The 21,948-nt window shown below is 38.9% G+C and overlaps 1 protein-coding gene and 1 long non-coding RNA gene across 20 annotated transcripts in view; one reads left to right on the forward strand and one right to left on the reverse strand.

Annotated features, from left to right (window-relative positions):
* The window catches only part of gramd1b (GRAM domain containing 1B), a 97,899-nt gene that overhangs the window by 57,792 nt on the left and 18,159 nt on the right, over nt 1-21,948 (reverse strand). For 14 of the 19 annotated variants that reach the window (XM_023961256.1, XM_023961259.1, XM_023961258.1 and 11 more), the window contains one exon: nt 21,481-21,507. The exons of 2 other annotated variants lie outside the window; for them this stretch is intronic. In XM_023961256.1, coding sequence (XP_023817024.1) covers nt 21,481-21,507 — 27 coding nt within the window. Of the gene's footprint in view, nt 1-12,728; nt 12,773-17,262; nt 17,645-21,480; nt 21,508-21,948 lie in introns of those variants that run through there. 3 more of the 19 variants (XM_023961273.1, XM_023961272.1, XM_023961274.1) reach the window with 3 other exon arrangements.
* Nucleotides 12,729-21,948, forward strand: part of LOC110016254 — a 30,247-nt gene continuing 21,027 nt past the window's right edge. The window contains exon 1 of the long non-coding RNA XR_002291571.2: nt 12,729-13,525. This is a non-coding gene — a long non-coding RNA (uncharacterized LOC110016254). The remainder of the gene's footprint in view (nt 13,526-21,948) is intronic.

Below are 21,948 nucleotides of genomic sequence, written 5' to 3' on the forward strand. Positions count from 1 at the left end.
CAAATGCATGAAGGGATTTTTTAAATTTGTTAAATACTTCAGGCTGCCATAAGACTATTTTTGTACATTTAAGGTAACAATCAAATATTAGAATTTCCGCCTTTTGCAAATGTGCGTTTTGCACAGCTTGATTTCGCAATAGCGATAAAGTTTATTTATTTATTGTGCAGGCTTAGAGTGGCCGCCTGATCGTGTCAGTACTAAACTACACTGTTGCAATGGGAGTTAAACTGCACAATGGAGGAAGATTATATTGACCTGGAATAATACATTTTTCTGTCTATTATTATTTCAAACAAAGACCAGAATAAGGGTCCACATTATAAAATTAAACATCTAAATGTATTGACATTTTTGATTAATATTTTGATAAAGAAATGAACTGTTATTAATTGTTGTTATATTAATCAATACTGCGAAAAAAACAACTTTAAAAAAGTTCATATCAAAATCAGACACATTTTCAAAAATCTCAATGCAAAAAACTTGTATTTTGATCATGTAATTATTTTTAAAGGGACTCTCAACAAAATAAACAAGATTATATAAGAATTTCTATGGCTAAATGTGTTCAATTGCTTCCCTATAAATGAATAAATCCGACTTAAATGTACAGAGAAAGGATTATTACCCCCATCTCTAAAACACAAATGTTGCCTTTGAAAACTTCTAGGAAGTTACAGTTGGCTTGTAGATTGATTCAAGTGGCTGCATTTAGAAACAGCTAGAGGTTCTGAATGGACAGCTCCTTCAGAGCTGGCAAGGAGATATTTATCCCACTGACGCCATCTGCTGGATGAATAGCATATGACAGCCAGTTTCTGCGGATGAATCATAGTAATCTGCTCAAAAATAACAAGAACATTTTGAATCGACAGCATTTATTATTTTTTTTATTAAGTTTGGAAAAATGTAAGCTAAACTTCAACACTCTAAAGCTCATTTAAGGTTTTTTCCCCATGTTCATATTCAATTGTTTTTTTTAGTAGGCAATTGCAGGTTAGATAAAAAAAAAAACTGGTGATTTTCTAGCCTTTTTTTAAGCATTGCGTAAATACTTCTCAGCTCTGGTGACTTCTTTTTTTTCTTTCTAAGAATAGCATTGTCAGATAATCCAGGGTGATCCCTCAACGCTGCTTTGTAGAACAGAAAGAAAAGCAGAACTCTGCTTTGACTGCATCTCCTCAGTCTTCCTCCAACACCAGAACCCCAGAAAGCAGTCAAGGAAGTAACTGGTTAAATCTCTGCTGAACACATTTTTTTCCATATCAGGGGTGAAGACTATGAAAAAATGTGTTAGTGTTACTATGTTACTGAATAGGAAGATATGTGATTACAAAAAGCATAAACATAACTATAGATCATTTAATGCTAGGTTTATTTAGATTATCAACTGATGTGTGTGTCGTGATGTTTTTGTTTTCTCTCAGCTCCTCGCTTCAGGGGTTAAAATAGCAGATAAAAGGGGACTTGAATTTTCATTTATTGTGTTGCCACAAGAAGTTTCAAAGTAGAAAATGTGGGAGCTTGAAAAAATTAAAAGTCTTGACGTGACATTGAAGCTAAAGACTTGGATTTGTCACGTCAGACTTGACTCGGACTTGCGAGCATCTCTCTCAAATCGAATCAACCCACAATTTTCATGATTTGACATCCGTTTTATAGTGGATGTGCTTCTGCAATAACCCAGAACTGAACATGAGCTTGAGAGTGTCTTCATGTGGTTGCTGTGACTCACAACACCTGGTGGGTCCCAAGTGTTCTCACACTCGGAACCTCTGACATTGGACAGGACTGGATGGGATTTCCATGTTTAAAGATCTCTTGCCTACTGAAAGAACTGTTTTAAAGATTTTTTTAATGACATTTTTAGGTCCTTATCAATCCCTCTTCCTGAATTCCCAAAGTGCTTACAATTCTCAGATCCTTGATCCACCTTTCACCCCTCTTCTGAAATCCTGCTTATAGCCATTTCAACAGCCTTGAAGCTGCCTTTCATCGCCTTTGACTGTTTCAGTCAACCTCGTTTGATGACGGACACAATAAGGGCACATCAGACACGCCCTAAACAAATGGGACAACGCAAGACTTCTTGGTAGATTTGTTCCCAAAGTGCAACAGATCTGCAATCCTAATTCCTCACCAAATCGCCTAAAGAAAATTCTGCTTTATTTAACAAAATGTTCTGGTGTTTGAGGACACAAACGAAGCACTTTCGAAAACTCATTTGGCATTCCAGTAACCCACGAAAGGCCATTTTGATCTAAGAAACTCAAATGAAAAAGATCTGTAAATATCAGAATAAATATCAGCTCAGAGTGATTAACAAATGATCAATTTAGTTATTTTCTTTAGAATATTCCTTTAAAATAGTGTATAATCTAAAAATATGCCAGAAAACTAAGGCTGTTTCCCATCTGAATATTTTAGTGGGAATAAGTCTTGATGTTTCTACCAATACTTGATCTTATGTTGGAAGTGAAGCTGGAGAAAACGGTACATTAATCAATACGATCTTATAAAATCAGTCTGCAGTACAGAGAGGTTATTGTAATATTTACTAATGCCTTAAAAATAAGTTCACAGCTTCATAATGTCACTGAACTAAAAAGGGAGAAACCTGCAGACACAGCTTAGATATGCAGGCTGGAGCAGGACGAATATAAAAGCAGCTCAAAACCCAGATGGCCTTCTGGGTGACAGTCACATGGCCATGAATAAAAGAACAAAGGAAAACACCTGCTGACATTAAAGGCCTTCCTTATATATATATAAAGAAGAGAAAACTAACACTTTCTGTTTCTGCTGCCTCTCGAAAAGCTCACCCTTTAATTTTTTTTCAAATCTTCAAATCTCCAACAAATGCATTTATCTTTAAAAATCTCAAAATTAGGTTTGTTTGTGAAATTATATGCTGCGAGAGTCATCCCGTTTCAGATTAATGAACAAACATGAGCTTAAATATCATTGTTTTACTGCTCAAAAGCTTTCTTCTGTTTGCCTGTGGAGGCTGCATCATGATTAGATGCTTCTTCAGTTTGTCAGATCTAAACTAAACAGTGCAGTCAACCAGTCTGGTCAACTGATTACTCGAAGTACTTAATGTTTTATACTTGTTTTGTCTTTGTAAAAGCAGTGTAAGACATACTTTTTTATTGCAATAACTGATTCTTTTATATGGATAAATACAGGGTTTTGTCAGGAAGGGCGCTGGGCCTAAAATCTCCACATGTGCACATCAGTGAAAGCTGATTTGCTGTGGCGACCCCTGAGGGGATATGCTAAAAGGTGAACAACAACAACACAAAAAAGAGGTACATTTTAGCGTGTTAAAAACATCAAAACTGTTACTGAACTGCATGAAAACAGTTGTTCAAAATAGGAGACAACCCGCGACGTAAAACATATGGGCAAAAATACTTTATAAGCATGAAGTAATCATACAAACAAACAAATCTGATCTATTCTTTTGGTTAACTAACACAACTGGAATTGGTACGGATAGGATAGATAAAGGTTGGCAAACATGGTCCTCACAATGCCACAAGTCAACAACATCCATGTAGCTGCTAATATAACACTTCTGTCACAGAAAGGGAACTTTTCAACTCGAGTTTAATCTAACATTAAATGTTTTAAACAAATGAATTGGTCTATCAGTCCCAAAGAACTTTCTATTTCAAATGTAAGTCTAATTCAGTAGAGAACAACAGGATGAGGCGGTGAAATCCAAATGCTTCGATTTTATCAACATTTTTTTATGAAGCTATTAATTTTGATTTATTCTAGAACTTAGGAATTGATGATAAACAAAAAAGAAAAAGTACTTTGTTCCTCAGAGACATTTATTAGGAACTTTATTGATTAACACCTAAAACAAAGTTCTGTTGCTGATATAGATACAGAGGACATTCTTGAAAATGAAATGTTGCATCTCAAGGGCCTTTTCTTCATGTTTAAATAAAAATAAAATAAATATATAAGTGGATTGAGCTGATTTAGTCCGGACAGTCTTTAGCCTGCCAAAGGCTGCTGGAAAATCAGGAGAAGCAGTGTATGCAATCTTCAGTTTTTTTCTGATTTGCTCTGGTAACTTGTACATCTGAGTAAAATAGAGCAGTGCTTACACGCCAGAGGTCTAGACGCTTGTAAAGGATGTAACATAGTGGTAAAAACTAAATACACCAACGACTCAAAACACCCAGCAGGGAATCTATTTACAGGGAAATAACTAAAAACTACACAAAAACCACCAAAGCAAAATACAAAGACCAAAGCATCTAACAATATCAGAGTAATGCTCTGCTGCTGCCACCTGGAGGGAGGGGGGGGGTCTCTAACAGATGATGTGGCAGTAAAAATACATAAGTTGTATACGTAATACTTTTTAAGCTATAAACTTTATTTCATGCTTTTACGGACAAGCTTAAAAAAGTGATAAGATAATGGATTGGGTGTGGAGATGTTAGAATGACCTCGCCCTGACAAATCCTCTGCAGAATTTGTGGGATATGTCTCCAGGTGGAAGCTGGAGACACAACAGGTAAAGTTGGGAGCACTCTGGCGTGCTGCATCCGCCACAAACGTTTTTTAGTCAAACGTACAGTAAGAAGGGAAAAATGTGCCACTGAAGCGCACATCGTTGGCTTGTTTCCTGCGTTCCTGACGTGTTGCTATGTCATTTTTTTTAGCCCACAAAGCATTCAAGAGCAGCACTTGAGCTATTTCAAGCTCCATGATTGATCTACATCATAACCACCTAACAAAAAAAGCAGCAAGGTTCTTTTCCCCCCCCAGTGTCTTAACATTTTGTTCCTAAATCCAACAAAAGCATTCTTTTTCCTTTTTCCAAATGAAGGTAAAAAAATAGGAGCAAGGCTCTGCAACAAACTGGTGACCTCAGTTTTGTCTAATTTTTTTATTTATTTATTTTTATTTAACCTTTATTTAACCAGGAAAGTCCCATTCAGATTAAAAACCTCTTTTACAAGGGAGTCCTGGCCAAGAGGCAGCAAAAAGTTAAACACAGACAACAAATAAAATTACAATTTAAATTATAAAAACAGTTACATTTAAAGGAGTTGACCTCAAGTGCTCTCAGTCTGGCTTTAAAATCATTTACAGAGATAAGTTCAGGGAGCTTCCAGGTTTTTTGCAGTGTGTTTCATGAAGTGGGAGCAGCGTGAGAAAAATACCTTTTTCCCAGTTCTGTGCGGACAAATGGAACACTGAGCAACAGTTGATCATTTGAACGCAATGAATATGAGTCAACATTTCTCCTCGTTAGTAAATCTCCAATGTAGGAGGGAAGCAGTCCAAGCATGGCCTTGTAAATAAAAGTGTACCAGTGTCCTTGCCTTCTTGTGGACAGAGATGACCACCCCACACGAGAGTACAGTTCACAGTGATGTGTTAATGCTCTACTATTGGTTATAAACCTCAGAGCAGCATGATACACAGAGTCTAATCTGTAAAGACAATGATTTGAAATATTCATGTACAAAAGGTCCCCGTAGTCTAAAACAGATAGAAATGTTGCAGTCACAAGCCGTTTTTTTACCTCGAAAGAGAAGCAAAGCTTATTTCTAAAAAGAAAACCCAATTTCAGTTTTAGTTTCTTCACAATATTTTCAGTGTGGGGCTTGAATGTCAAGGAATCATCAAGTAAAACCCCAAGGTATTTGTACTCATGTACTTGCTCTATAGCATCTCCGTGAAGAGTGAGAATCTTAGGGAGATCTTCTGGCACCTTTTTGGTATTAGAAAAGAACATGAATTGGTTTAGGGACAGGCTCCAGCAACTCTCCAGCTCCAGCAAGATTCAGCGGGTCATGAAGATGGATCGATAGAAAGAAAAGTAACCTAGATTAAATCAACAAGGTTTCATCGTTGAGATTATAAAAAATATAACAAATAATAAATAAATTAATAAATAAATTGAACGAGCGCCACGACAACTGAGCGGGCGTATTCAGGAACTGAGTAAGTGAACCAATTACAACCACGCAGGCGCAATTCTAACTAAGGCCGCATTTACACTGCAGGTCTTGATTCTCATATCCGATTTTCTGACTATATCCGATTTTTTTGACGACCCGCTTACATCATCTTTTAAAAGTGACCCGTATCTGATTTATGCCTTTACACAATACAATGCTGAAACTATCAAACGTGGACGTTCTGAGGACTACGTAGCAGGATTTCCGCCTTCCGCGGACCTCTTTCGGACTTTTGTGTGACTGCGGTTGTCATGGAGGCAAGGCTGCGAGGGAAGGAGGCGTTGCCTTTGGCGCTCCAGAGGGGATGCACGGGAGAGGAAAAGAAGGAGGGCTGCTCGGCTCTCTCTGAGTTTTGAATGAGGAAGTGTTTGCAGACGTGCTGTACTTGATCCAAGAGTTGAACCTTTCCTGCGCGATGACTTCTCTTTTCCGACCGTAGTCAAAAACGCACGGGAGATTTCTTCGGGGTTCACTCTTCCGTTCTGAACCCTCAGCCTCCAGAGTGGGTTAAGAAAGACTCAAAACTTTTGGGGGAGACACCTTATTTTTGATTTACGGTTCTCCGACACTCCCCCGCTCCACGCTCACACCGCCTCTCTCTCCTTACACACACACACACACGCAAGCACGCGCGCGCGCTCACACACACACGGTCCCCATCACACATGCCCCCCAAAGAAATACACGGCTTCTAGCCTGTTCCATAGCAACGGTGTCCCGCTTCATTAGTTACCGTTTGCGTCTGGACAGGACATAACAGCGGTTTCTAACTACGGTCTGAAGCCTGAGGCTGAAAGGTAACACGCTGACAGCAAAATCAGCGCACAAAAAGCACCTTAATAAGTCATGTGATCTCAGTTGGTGGTGTCCTGAATTGACGTCACAGAGGTACGACTCGCATTTACTTGGGAATATCCGATCTGTCTGCTTACGTGGCACACGCAAATGCACGTATCCGATTCGTTTCCGATTTATTTCCACATATTATGAGAGAGGCCTGTATCCGATCTGAGAAAAACGGCATCCATGCGCTTTTGTCCTGCTTACACGTTCACCGATCATATCCGATCTGTGCCAGGTGAGAGGAAAAAATCGGAATTGGGTCACTTAAACCATGCAGTGTAAAGGCGGCCTTAGGGACCTCGGATTTTACAACAGCACGCCTGCAATCCTAACTGAGCGGTGATCCTGCATGCTCACTTCGCTCCTGCACGCTCGCTGGGTTTTCTGGTTGATCTGATTGGCTGAAATTCGTATGTCAAGGCAGCAGGGTGGGACTTTCATTTTTTGGAGCAGGGGGGGTTAACAGGCGGCTCGGTACAGAGCGGCCCGAATGTGTTGTTATGTGACTTCAGTAAAGAAAATGTAGGATAGAACAGCATGAGAACGGTACGGAGAGAGGAGAGGACGTGAAAGAAGAAGACCCCCCCCCAGTACAAAGGTGCAGATATGTGAATGATGCAGAACAACTTCGTTTGGGAAACCCTGGAAATGCAAAGAGACACGATGACGTAAGGGAAGCCGGTGTGTTTGATAGAAATCTAGCCCAGCTGTTTCAGATGCAGAAGATGAGGACTTTGATGGATTTTTGGATGCTGATAGATGACTGACAAAAAAATAAATCACAACCAACTCAGCTTTGCGCTCGCTGCCTTTTTAACACACACTAGCATGCATCTTTTACCGGTATGTTTTAACGTTAAATACAGAAAGAAAAAAAAAAAACTGAAACGGCGCCATTTAATCCTGTGCTTGTATTGTAAGGAGAGGAGGGGGTTGTGGAACATAATATGGCTTTAATTGTGTGTGTGTTTGTGTGTCTGGTAGGTCAGTGTGTGGTGTGGCTCTTTGACTCTCACAGTTAAAAATTTCGGCTCTTTGTGTCAAACTTATTCGCCACCCCTGTTTGTGTTAGAGGCTTTAATAGGAAAAAACGTTGGATGTAACATGGATTTAAACGTTAACCAACGACCGAAGACAAAGGTAAGAAAGCGCAGCGGGTTTTTTGTGCTGTAAGTTTTTTCATGTGAAAATCACTGCATTCATTACCGTTTTTCTATTAAAGCCCCAAAAAGAAAGTCCCGCCCAGCTGCCTCGCCAAATTTGACATGCAAGTCAAGTGACCAAAATGCCCCCTTAACACGGCGTGCAAACCCAGCGAGCGCGCTGGAGCGAAGTGAGTGTGCAGGACCAGGTAGGGTTGCAGGCGTGCTGTTGTAAAATGCGAGGCGCTCAGTTAGAATTGCGCCTGCGTGGTTGTAATTGGTTCACTCACTCAGTTCCTGAATACGCCCGCTCAGTTGTCGTGGCGCTCGTTCAATTTATGGCAGCAATGGGGAAAAAGGGGGAAAAAAGCTCGCTGGGAGAAGAGATGGTCCCTCAAACCCGTACAGATCAAGTGGTTATTGTTGTCACACCCCCATGTTGCTGACAAGGCAAAGAATTCTGAAGGAACACATGGCAAGGCGTCCACTTTTACCAAGTAGTGGAAAGTTGCAGGTTCAATTATCTATTGATCCATCCTCTCTACCTGCTTCATCTAGGTCAGGGACACTCCTGGGGGGTATTCCAGAAAGCATTAGGGTTGTGCCGATGGACGATACCATCGTCCATCGTGATGGGTGACTGACATCCCGATGGAGAGACACCATCGTGATGCCACGCCCCCGCCACGTTGCGAGTCGACACCATAATCCGCGGTTACATGTGCAAAATATCTTGATGGGATCAATGGTCGGATTAGAATCCAACGGTGTACATGGGCCCAGAAAAACGTTTTCAGAATATAACAAACGTTCACTAAGGTCACACTTTCAGTCGGAATAAATCATTCGCACATGCGCAGTAGGGTTTGACAATCCGGAAGAGGATATAACTTCCGCCGAGTGGCTTTTTTTTTCAAACTTTATTGAATGTATCAATTCAATACAAAACAATGTTAAACAGCGCCGAGCGGCTATATACAACGATCTTCTAAACGTGCTTTTAATAATGTTACGGTTATTATGAAACACCTGCTCGCTCATCATTTGAATTTTAATCTGTGTGGTCAGTGCTTTTTCTGAACGAAGCCAGAAAGAAGCCAGGATCATTAGCAGTATGCTAACACGGGCTAACAACATTAGCTTTGGGTGGCGCTGCATGCTGGCTGCACGCAAACATTTGGGAATAACATCAGCCTTTATTTAGTCGGGACACGACTGGAAACACAAATCCACGTGATTTTTTGAACGGTTTCTAAGGACTGAGCGACATTTCTGCCTCAAACCGCCGCTGTGTGTGCTGACGATCCGAGCTGTGCTCAGACACACACTTTTAGACCCGGTTCTGAGTTCGGTAGCTAGTTCCCCTAGAGCTGCGGGACGGATCGCAGTCTTAAATCTCACACACATAGCGCTCATGTAACAAAGCACCCCTCCCTTCCCCTCAAACACAAAGCTGTAAGTCCGCGCTCCGCTGGTCCACTTGACTAGTTAAGTGCGGGAGCGGAAAACTTCTTTTCTATTTTGTTTGTTACTTTTTTTGTTAAAGTCTCTTCGCTCAGTTTATACTGGATCATCGCGGATGAGTCATTAGTTGGGAAATAAAATAAAGTAATAAAGTAAAATAACGAATAGCAATTATATAAGACAGAAAAATTAAAAATAGCCCCCCCCCCCCCACGACGATATCATCGTCCATCCCGATGGTTGACAGCAAACATCGTCAATGGCCAATTTAGGGGACATCGCCCAACCCTAGAAAGCATGTTTAAACTAGCCTGACTTTTATCCTGAACTCTGTCTGAAATCCGCCTGAACTTGCTTACTCTGGGTATGTCGTTTCCAAAAGACCAAATATGAGTTAGCGTAATTACGCTCGACTTGGTAACCCTGGGTTAATGCTTGTACACAGCAGGTACATAATGACATTCTCAATAGATCGCCGATTTCCAGAGTCACCATGGAAACGCGTGGAAAAAAGAAAGCGCTATACTTTGGTGAGACGGAGTCTGAGGTTTTAATGATGGCGTATGAAGATTATACGTCCATCAAAAAAGTAACACGGCTGCATCATCTAAAAAAAGACTTTCTGCTTGTAGTAGAAGAACAGACAAATTAAACGCACAAGTTTCTGATCTTATTTCCATTTTCCTTGTGACGCATATATATGTATAACTTATCCAATTTTGCCATCTTAAATGAATTACTTCTATTGGTAACAAATAATTGAGTAAAATTTAATCAACCTAATTTCTTACATTTATAAAACTCAATAATTGTTTATACAACTCAAACTTATGTATTTATCTAACTAAATTTCATATTACTCCAATTCAATTAATATTTTTTCCATCTCAATTAGTTATATTTCTTGATCTCTCATATGTCTAAGTATGAGCCGGCAGATATGCTCATTTTTATAACAATAAAAAGGACGGGAGAAAAAATGCACAATGCGCACAAATTCATGAAAGAATTTTCCGTCATAGTCATTACAGTTCACTCCTGTAGACGTGCTATTTAAACTCATCATCTTCTCCTTCACTCTCACTCATGGTGCAGAGACATAAGCACAGTAGGACTAAACAACTCAGCAAAACATGGCACAACACAGTAAAACAGCTAAACAACTAAACACATTTGGTCACAAAGCCACACTTAAACCAAAATCCGTCCAGACAGGCAAAGGAAATGGTATCCCACAATCCTTTGCGGTGCCGATCTAACAGCAGGACCAACGTTACACCTACTTAATTGAATTAATTTGAATGAAAGTAAAATAACTGAATGAAAACTGAATGTTATTTTTAAACTGACTTAACAAACAAATGATTTATCTTAACTGAAGCAAATAACTATGTTAGATAAAAGTAAAAAAGTTTAATTTTCCAACATCCATATGTGGTCTTATCACCCTCTCACGGTGGAAAAAGTATTGTCTGAGCTTCTTCATCCACTATATCATCTTCAAATGGACACGCCATGCTGCTTCACCTCCCTCAAACTAACCTTCAACTAAACCTGCTCCCGACCAGGTTATGTTCAGAGCATGAGTTGCCATGGCAACTTGACCTACCCTAAAACATACCTCCATTTCTGGAACCGTAAACTGAGGTTATCAACTTCCTTAGCCTCAAACTTACCGTGGGAGCTAGCATAACCTGCTTTCTGGAATACCCCCCAGGGCCAGAAGCGATAAGATCACACAAACAACGACAAGACTGAAGAACCCTGTTCAGAATCCTCCCATGCACACTGCTGTTAGATGGCAAAATATATTTAATATTGCCCAAGACACAAACCCACGTGCATCTTTCAATATATGATCAACTTACCAGAGATTTTTGGCAAACTTGACTACTTTGAGTTAAAAGCTTGTTCCACTCTCGTACTGCAGTAAAGGCATTACAGGAATAGTGGCAATAAAGACCCAAATGTCTCCTGCAACCATAAGTAAGACCTATTAAAACTGCTTGTACCTTTAATGCTCAAACACTCACTTCATAATACTAAAGAATATTCTGGAATTTACTGACATCTGGGAGAATTTGCCATCTTCAAACTCTATCATTAAAAAAAAATAAAACACCTCAATATGAAGTACAAGCTAACCTGACATGCAGTATTTATCATTTAGTCATGGGTTGCATTTTTTTAAAACTTTCCAGTGTGGGTTCCAGGGAAGACATAAATGGACCTGGCCCAGTTTCACATTACTGAGTGTGTTCTCTTTCAAAGGACATAGCTGACGATGTTTCAGCAAAAGGTGCTACAGCACTTTTTCTTCTGGATTTGAGTCACAGGGAAACCTGACACCCAGGAACAAAAGTGCTTTCTGTTGGAGAACTCTCAAAGCATTGCAAGAAAAAGCTCTTAATTTAGTCCATTTACATTACTGTAAATAGTGTACATGCAAATGGACGTATCTGAGATCATGTCTGAGATCATTGCATCTCTGACTTTGTTCTCCTTAAGAGACCCACTCTGATAAAAATAGAGTTTTTTTTGTGTTTTTAACATGTTCCTGTAGCATTTTTCTGATTTTGACGGACATATATAAATAAAATTAAGCTCAAATATGCATTTCTGAGTATTTCATTGTTTAAATTGTTGTGAATATGGAGAAGAAGAAACCGTTTTGTTTGAAAAAGAGCGTATCTGTGAAGTAGAAAATACGCTGGGCGGGCCACAAGATCCCTGCTCCGCTACGCAACGGGGAGGGGGGCCGGAGTTGCACCACACCAACAGTCTCGCCCACAACTTTAAGACCAATTTGTAATGAACCCATGGAAAACTGTCCCAGAAATCCACACGTTTTTTTTTTTTTTTAATTCTGGCTAAAAACAGCATAATCATAAAGACCACTAGAAAAGGTCTTTACCTTTTGAAGTCTAAAAGCAAAGAATAGCTCAAAAAACGGTACATTTTTAAAAATGTACCCTAAAGATTGATAAAATAGATATTTTTTCTTTTAATCAACAGAATTATGTAACAAAAATCAGCAAAAAAAAAATGAAAAAAATTATATGTCTGATTGAGTACTAATTTTGGTAGTAACAAACATACCAAAAACAACATTACAGCAGCACCTTTTTAATGACCTTAAGAGGTCTTACTCGAATTAAAAAGGTTAAGAGACCACTTCCGATTACAACTGTAAGCCATTTATTCTTTTCTGTGCGGAATGAAAACTTGTTTGTTTTTGTTAAAGTGTGGCGAGTTTTGTGCTCTGAATGTTATTTCCTACCTTTGAGATTTCCATATCAGTTTCTTCCACGTCTTTTGCTTGGCCTATCAGTGAAGGTAGAGAAAAGCAAAATGATAAAGTTTGATAGAATTTCCTTCTCGATGGTTCAAAACGATCTTTTCCTGGTTACAAACAAGCCAAAACTTCTCAGTAATCAATGCCAAATTGAATCCCTTGTCTAATAAAAAAGGAAAAACAAACAAACACCAAAATCATTTGCTTTAAAAAAAATAAAATTCCCAAAGTCTTATCCTATTGTAAGTAGAAAAAAACAAACACCACAATATAGCTTTATTTTGAAAAACCAAAATGACAAAGTGCAGTCTTTCCACTCTGCTGCTAAGTTACCCAATACAGAGCGCCCCCATGCAGCCTGATTCACTGCAATCAGAAACCCTCAACCCTTCCTTTTTGCATTCAGTCAGTTCATTATTGCTGATGTACCTGATATTATGGCACGGCTCTTTGTGAGAGCAGTTTCTTCCTACACCTACCACCCTCACTGAGCTTTGCAGCAGCCGAAAATACCTTTAATCAATTGAATAGGCCTTTCCACAAATCTGATGGCTGTCTGTGAGGATGTTTAATTGAATTATTTCGTACTTGTGGAAACTGATTAGGCGAAGTACAACCTGCTGAGAGTAAAGGTCACTTAGGTAATGAATTTTTGTGCTGTGGCCTCTTGAAATTATTCAAGTTTTCTGCCATGTTTGTTATTAAAAACTATTATTAAAATTATAATCTTTGTTTTTTTTAGACCTTTTTCTGGAGTTGGTTTCAGAGGGACACAAGTAATTGTAAGTATAATTAATTCATCATACTTGCGTGACAGTTAAAAGAGAAAAATTCAGTTCCACATATAGTGGAGGAGGCAGATCACAGCATTTATGTTTTAGGAGATTTATTGTCATCATAAAAATGATGATTTTTTTACAAGATCTTTCCGTTTGAATTTAAAATAAATACAAATGAATAAAATGAACAGATGAGGGGGACAAAGCAGTTGGGCGGGGGTTCAAAAATTGATTTACAAAACCTAAATAAAAAAAAAAAGAAAATAAAAAAAACACTTCAATGAATGTAAAGCACTTTGGGTAGCATGTGTTGAAAAAGTGCTATAGAAAGAAAGTTTGATTTGATTTGACTCATTTGAACTTATTCAAGATATAAAATCCTGAAAAGATTAGAGCATTTGTGGAGTGAAACATCTCAAGGAGATTTCTGGACATGAACATGTCAAGACTACATATATGGAAATGTTTTCTAACATGTCTGGTGATTCATATAACAATTAGTATAAAAGCAGTGTAAAAAATGGATTCATTCATCATTTTATTTCACTTTAATTCTGTGTTGTTTTGCGATGTCATTTAGAAATATCACTAAAACAGAAAGTTTGACATGACTGAGTGTAGTCCTGATGTCAGCATAGATTATGTAGATCTGTCTTGCAGAGTTTGGCTGTTTAAGCGACAGAGACGCTTCAATACCACCGTCACTGAATAACTGTTGCCGACCTATTTGTTACAAGCCTGTGTGAAAAAAAATGACATTTTTTTTCCCTCCACTTCTTCAGATTTACTTTGGGTATGACTTTACAGAAGCATATCTAATGGTAATAAATATACATACACCAGGACAGCCTTTTCCCATCAGCCATAGACAATAATGGACTGATAACCAGCTGTAATAAAATAAGTTTAAAAAAATCATTTATTTAAAGGTCAAAGAAGAAAATGTCTAAAAAACATCTAATAGCGGTATAAACATTTCTGAAACAAATGTGATAGAGTAAAATGATAAAAAAAATAGAATTTGCAAATCTGATTCAGCACTTTTACTGACCAACAAGAAACATGACTCAGAAAAACAAAGACAGAAGAAAAGGAAGTAGTGAGGAATTTATGAACAAGAAATTTGTAAAAAGGATGGACTAAAAGGGGGGAAAAAAAGCACAACATAGCATAATGTTAAGAGATGTGCAGTAAAAGTTGTTTTTGTGGCAAACTGGAGCTGAGTCAACAAATAGAAACAAGGGTTTGAATACAGAAATACTCAAAAATGCCATTTTTTATCTAAATTTCCTTATTATATGTCCTCCATCAGAAAAATAACACAAAAGAAAGGTAAAAACACCTGAATCTAAATTTTGATCAGAGTGAGTCTTCAGATTTCTGTCTTGTGGCTGGGTTCTGTAGGATATTTAAAGTTACTTTGAACACATTTTGAGCTGATTTATTTCAATCTTTTAAAGAAACAAAAAGTTCACTCTAACCTAATGATGCTTATACTTTCTGTGTGTATCACTGCATGAGTCATCAGAGAACTTCTGATTATTCAGCAGTGATGGCCAGCTGGCAGTAAAAGACATGGCCCTGTCAGATTCAACGTATTCAGTTAAGGGTGTGAGCGCCACGAAGCTGAGATATACATGCGGTAAATCAAGTCTGTCTGCCTCATTGTAGATAAGGTGAAAGTAGATTGTTGTTATTGTTAGATTTCTATGAACCCGGTCTGGACTGCCTCTTGCAGCAGTCTCAAGCCCTTGCGCAACACTGCAGTGAAGCAGATGTCCACCCAGCATGAAAACAAGACCTTTCACGGAAACAGTAAGGGGGTGTGTCAGTGACAGCCAGAGTATTTATAGAGGGAAGTTCTTTATAAATCTCTGTAAGGATGCAACATCTACAGCTGACTCATTAATAAAGAATGCAATTTTAGCTGTAGTTCAAAAATATTAAATGGCAAACAGTCAAAAATATATGCATGGATTTAAAAGACAGAATATTGCAAATCCAGCCAAAAATCTGTCGAGTCCTGTGTCCAAGTCAGGAAAATGTTAGATAGCTTTTTAAATATGTAAAAAAAAAAGGACTGGGTTGAAAAAAATACTTAAACAAGCCCAACTAACATGAATCCAATATTTTGAGGCCATGGACACAATGAAAGCTAATAACATACAGACAAAAATATAAAAAATGTATACATAATGTTTGATATTTATTATAAGAGCTGCACGATATGGCCAAAACAATTAAAATAGATTTTTTCACAATCAAATTTGATTTTAAATTGTTTCTTTTCTCCCTGCTTTTACTTTCTTTAACACAAATTACAAATGACATTTGACAAAAACTATTTCATATAAACATATCCTTTGGAGATATGCTCAAACACAAAGTTCAACTATATACAAGCTATATACAAGCTGTAAAAATGTTTGTAGATCAGTGCAGCTGATGCTTTGTGAGCTACGCTTGAGCATTACATGAAAAAAAATGTTTTTCGCACTCAACAGAGTATCTGTTTCAGCTGTTAAACCAATTTTGTTATGCTCCTACTTTTGGCAGCTATAACCCTTCAAACAGAATTTGCTGAGTGTGGAAAAATTATCACGTTAATTTACAAAGAAAAACTGCAGAAAAAACGGATATGTTGAGTGCAGAGAGAGGGGAGGTCACGACATAATGAAAGCCAAAAACAACCTCTCACTGCTCCCTGCTTTTGGCATTTTCACACAGTGTATTTAGTTTATTTTGCGTCACAGATGAGTTGTTTCTTCTCTTTAGCACGGCTAAAAAGCCTCCTTGTACCCCCAATGAGGAGTGAGGAGTCAGTCAGTCACCTGTAGTCTGAACACGCTCAAGAGAAGGACAATTATTTTCTTAATTTTTTTAAGAAAAATTAATATACAGAGATTTTTATAGGTTAAGAAAACATAAACCCGCCTTCAAACTGGCCTTTGTCCCCTCTGACAAGTTGCAGTAAGTCTATCCGAGTCACCAGAACGGACTTGGGAGCACAGAGAGCACAGCTAAAAAAAAAAAAAACTCTGCACAAATGTGTACGTAAATGAGAGGAAGACTCGTCACAAATGATTGTTCTGCCATATCACTGAATTTGTCATATGATGGATAAGCAACTTTATATAAAGTAGTTCCACACATTGTTCTCAAAATGAATCAATTGTCTACTACAGAATACAGTTATACAACATTTCATGACAACCTATTGTCACTTTTTTTAAAAAACTAGATGAGTGTAAAAACATTCTGTTACACGGACGTAATAAATTAAGTTACAAAGCAAAGACATAATCACATGTTTGCTAAATTGTTTAAGACCCAAAATAAAAGCCCCAGAAAAACACAGCTGCTGCATTTTCTTTATAAAGGTCAAACAAAAAAGGGCACAGCTGGGAAAAAGCACCCAAGGCATGTGGGTCACGTGATCTAGTCAGTGAAAGCTATAATAGCATTATCGCTTAAAGTCATAGATAGTTGCTTCTTTATTGTCAGATGTCACACAACAGCATTTCCATTTGTAGGTAAAATGTGATGGATATGTTATAATAGTAATAGCAATAACATTATAATAACATCATATTATAATAATTGTTTGTATTTTTTTCTTAAGAAAAAATGGCAGTTATAGTCAAATATTGATTTTTAGACTAAATTTATGCTGAAATAGGCTATGCATGCAAGTTTATTAAAGTTTGGGATAAAAGATTGGGAATAACACCGGATCTGACCTTATGTTTGTGCATGGTGAACAGGCAGACACCATCCTGGCCTCTCTCCTGGCTCTCATGGCCTTTCTTCAATCACTTTATCCGCTGTCTCACTGTCAAACTGTAACTTGCCCGGCATCCTTTGTCTCCTATACGGTACTCGTTCAACATCCATCAGAAGGAAAATGAGAGCTCAGACATCACTTGCATCAGTGGGATGCAAGCGGCACTTGTTAAACCAAAATTCCATCCAGGCTGCTTGCACGACGTTGCCCTGAATCTAAACCAGGGGTGTCCTCTATGCAAACAAAACGCTCATTGCTGCTGCAATCCCTCTGGGCTAGAAATGCGTCTCATTTCAGCTTTCAGTCAAGGTGGTGCACATGTTCGCATCGCGCATCTGCTTTGCTGAGCTATACATGAGCAACTGTATGAGGGAGGATGGATCAAGGATGCGAGCGCTCCGATTGGCTGGCTCACTATGGTGTGTGTGTGGGAAGGCTTCTATGGTAGGCTCCCTGCGAGCGGGTTTACTCGACGAGGGAGGTCCCTCACCTCCTCTCCTCCAGCTCCCTTCAAACTCTCTGTGCCCGTGCTCCTCTGTAGATTTATTCAGATATTTATATTCATTCACGATTTCTGTGCTGTCGCATCACACCGTCTCTTTATGCAGATCCGTCAGCCTCCCAGGCACATTAACAAAAAAAGCAACAAAAAAAACATTTGAATGCTGAAGCTAGTAACTGAAAAAATAAATACATTTTCATTATTTATATGTGCTGATATAACCCTGTTCTTTATCTGGAGCTAAGGTTAAAAAAAAAAAAAAGATCGTATACCACAAAAGAATTTGAGAGGTTTCCTAAAAATATGGACGTAAACAAAGGTAAAATAAAACGTTTATTTTTTCTGGATTCTAAAGCAGCTTCTTTTATTTCTGGGCATCATTTTATCCAACGTGTTTCTTTTTATGATCTTATGGAACTTTAATGGAAAGATCCGATTATGCTGATTCCAGTCACTGGTGGCTAAAGTCTTAAACCCCAGACAAAGATCAATAATCCAGCATCTGAGATGGCAGAGCAACGCTGACGCTAGAACAACGGTACAATGCTGGACTGTCCAGGAGAACCTCTGCAGAACATCTCTCACAGCCGTTACAAAAAAAACCCTATTGCTCTATTCAACTCCTTGGCATCTTCTGAATGGAAAAACAAATGTTGTTGCAACAAAGTAAACCTGCTGAGTTTTTGATAATTCACTTGATAAAGCCAGAGAGTTTTATGCATGCAGTATAAAAAATGTAAACGCTGTGGACCATGAGTCAGCAAGACAAATGTGTAGGAGAAATAAATCACTGTGTGGGCTTAGGTGCGCTTCCTGAAGGGACCAGCTACAAATGCGAGTGCAAACCTAAAGATGCAAAGAACAAAAAGCTGTACTAAAGTGCAGTATCACACGTGTTGACTGTTTACTTAGGGGTGTAACGATACACGTAGTTGAACTAAATAATTTCGTTACGGCAGGGTTGGTTTGGATCACTTCTGTACCGTTTCGGTACGTTCCTTCTTTTTTCCCCCGCACATGTGTTTTAACGACCCAGCTGGTAAATCACTCGCAGCAAGAAAACGAGAGCCGAGCTGCTAAAGAACTAGCTGCGTTAGCTGTCCTTGCCTCATACTCCACACACCCTAAAACAGTCTCAGAGAGGGAGAGGTAGACAGAGAAATAGATGCTCCATCTCCTTTCCAGCATTAAAGCTCATTTATTATGAACACATGCGAACAGCGTAACAACATGAATGTGACTTCTCTTCACAGCTCTCTCACTTATGGTGAAGGATTCAACACACAAGATTTCACACTTCCCATGAGTCTTAGTGGCTTTAGGCGGGGCTAACCCCTTTTTTGCAGAGGCGGAACTAATGTTAGCCGTGAGTTTCATTTGAGACGCTATTAGGTGACGGACAGTAAGCATGTCAACACATGGCTAATGCAGACGCGAGGCCAGAGATGAGGCCCCGCCCATCTCCTTACCCTCTCCTGTGTGGGATAACTTTGTTGTCAGCATCCATGAAGGAAAAAGACAATTGGATAAGTCGAATGCTGTGTGTTGACATTGTTCCACAAAGACAGCGTATGCCACAGGTAACACATCTAATCTGTTAACGAACTTAAAACGGCATCACCGACTGTAAAAATCAGGTCTACAAGAAAAAAAATGTGCAAGTTAAAAGGTTTTTTTCAGGCCATTGATAATTATCCAAAGTTTTTCAATATTTCTTCTTATTTTATAAAGCAGATCATATTACATAGGTCAATTTTATTTATCGTTACCAACCAATAAATGCATTTTCTAAGTAATTTTTTCTGCCTTTTTTGGACAGAACCTAAACTAAACTATGAAATATTTGGGTTTAGTGAAAAAAATTTGCTGTTTTGCATGTCCAAATCAGTTACAGGTAGAATTGTTGAGGGGGAGAAAAAGCTGTTTGTCTGGATTTTGACCATCGACTGTATGTGAGAACTGGACTGAGTGACCCCTTGCATTCCAAACAGGAAGTTTCCGCTAATTCCAAGAATCTAAAATCCCATAGACATCTATAGAGAAATAAACAGCTATTATTCAGTCATCATACAGTATTTGTCTAAGTAAGCATTCTTGCTCTGATACCTCCTTTTAACATATTCTCGATAATCCTCTTTTTTTCACATTTGGTAAAAATATTGAAGTTATAAACTGGCCAATTAGATGCCTCAATACCTTTACACACGTGTGTGCGTGTATTGGTGTGTAATTCTGCAAGTGTATCAATCCCCAGCTAAATGAGTCTGGAAGGAAAAAAGTTCAAGGTTTGTTCGCGATCTTGATGCAATTTGTAAATTATTATTATTCTTTTTCTCAAACGTTCTTTCTCTCTGCCATCTCTCCTCTCCCGCTAAAGCCTATACATCTCACTTGTTTCTGACCCCCGGCTCCAACATGGCGGCTTCCGTATTGTCAAAACATGGAGACGTGGTATTTTGTGTTGTTTTGTTTTAATGTAAAGCACTTTGGGCTATACTTTCATAGGAAAAGTGCTTTATAAATAAAGTTTGATTTGATTTGATTGACTTCATTTTGGTAAAGGGGGGGAGTGTAAAATAGGTGGTACCTTGGCTGAGTGCTACCACCACTGTTGTGACGTAGAAGACAGACATCTTTCGGCACTGGATCTATTATGTTGTGTACCAATTTCAATGGACATCATTAAGGGCCTATACGTTTTTCCCCGTTTTTTCCCCCCTAAATGTTCATTTTGCATTTTCAAAATAACTTTAATGTTTACATCTTTGGATTTTCAGAAGTCAAGTTTTCATGAAGCTTTCCAGTACACAAAATGTGTAAAAAATTATTTTGAATCGGTAAACATGAAAAGTTCAGTTCAGTCCATGAAAGACTGTATTGAAAGATGTTTTGGTGTAAATGCTGGGGCACAGGGACTCCTAGTGGCTTCAACTGAGCTGGTTTGCCAATCACTTAACACACATTAGTGACAGTTCAATACACACCAAAGCAGGCACGCATGCAACACAACAACAGTGTGCAATGGGTTGAAGAAAACATGTCAGACACACTCAGTGTCCCTCTTCTGAATACACACAAATCTCTCCGATTTCTGCAGTCAGGTGAAATAAAACCTAATGAAATGGAATAGCATTACAGATGCATAGAAATTTGACACGACCGTTTTCCCCTCGGACACCTCTCTGCAGTACAGCTGGGTGGGTGCTTTGCTTTCCTTCATAATCACACTCACCTTCCTAGCTTAAGCCTTGAACCTTGCTGCTTAAGCACTGGACAGCTTCAACAGCCTGGAGAGTGACGTGCCTGCACCCGCGGCCCTGACCCGCTGCCACTGGCTGGCCGGCTGGCCTCTAGAGTTAGGGCCCTGCAATAGTGTCCACTTCACAAAACTCTGCTTGCATTCGACGCCGTTTATCCAGCAAAGCAAACAAAAGCATTCCATGGCTTGCAACTGTATTCACAACCGGCCTCTCCAAATGTAAAGCGTATTCAGACACCTAGGTCTGTGGACAAAGCCATGAATCTGTGTCACATGCAGGGTGGGCGGACCGGGGCAAATGGGGTGACAGTGAGGCCATCCCACTGTACCACTGAGTTTATGCAAAACAACTGGCAGTATGCAGTCTCACTCAGCTTTGGTTTAAAGAAGGGTGCGTCCAAACGCAGTCTTACCTTACTTTTTCCGCTGCACTGTCAGACCTGCACATAAAAGCAACAGATCAGTGACAGGAAATACGCTCAATTCTCGGTTGGGTTTTGCAAAGTTTTTAATGATATTGCCACAAAAGAGAGACTATGGCTGTGTCCGAATTACCGCCCTAACCACTATATAGTGCACTATATAGTGCCGCACTATATAGGGTTTTAGTAGTTAGGGGTTAGGGCGGTAATTCGGACACAGCCCATGACTGCAAGTAGCCAAGATGAACACTTGGAAAATCAGTTTTTTAATTTGTTGAATGCTATAAAGCATAAAATAAAGCATTCAACCCACTGTTTACCTATTCCAGGATTTTTGCCTCCATTGAAATAAACAGGAATCCTTAAAAACCTTTGCTTCTTTCGCTGGTTCGATAATCGGGGCTTGCATTTTTCACAAAAATTTCCTGTTTTTGTTATTGTGCTGTTTACACTTCATTC

Source organism: Oryzias latipes, chromosome 13 (genome assembly GCF_002234675.1).
Source record: "Oryzias latipes chromosome 13, ASM223467v1".
In the NCBI taxonomy this organism is placed as follows: Eukaryota; Metazoa; Chordata; class Actinopteri; order Beloniformes; family Adrianichthyidae; genus Oryzias; species Oryzias latipes.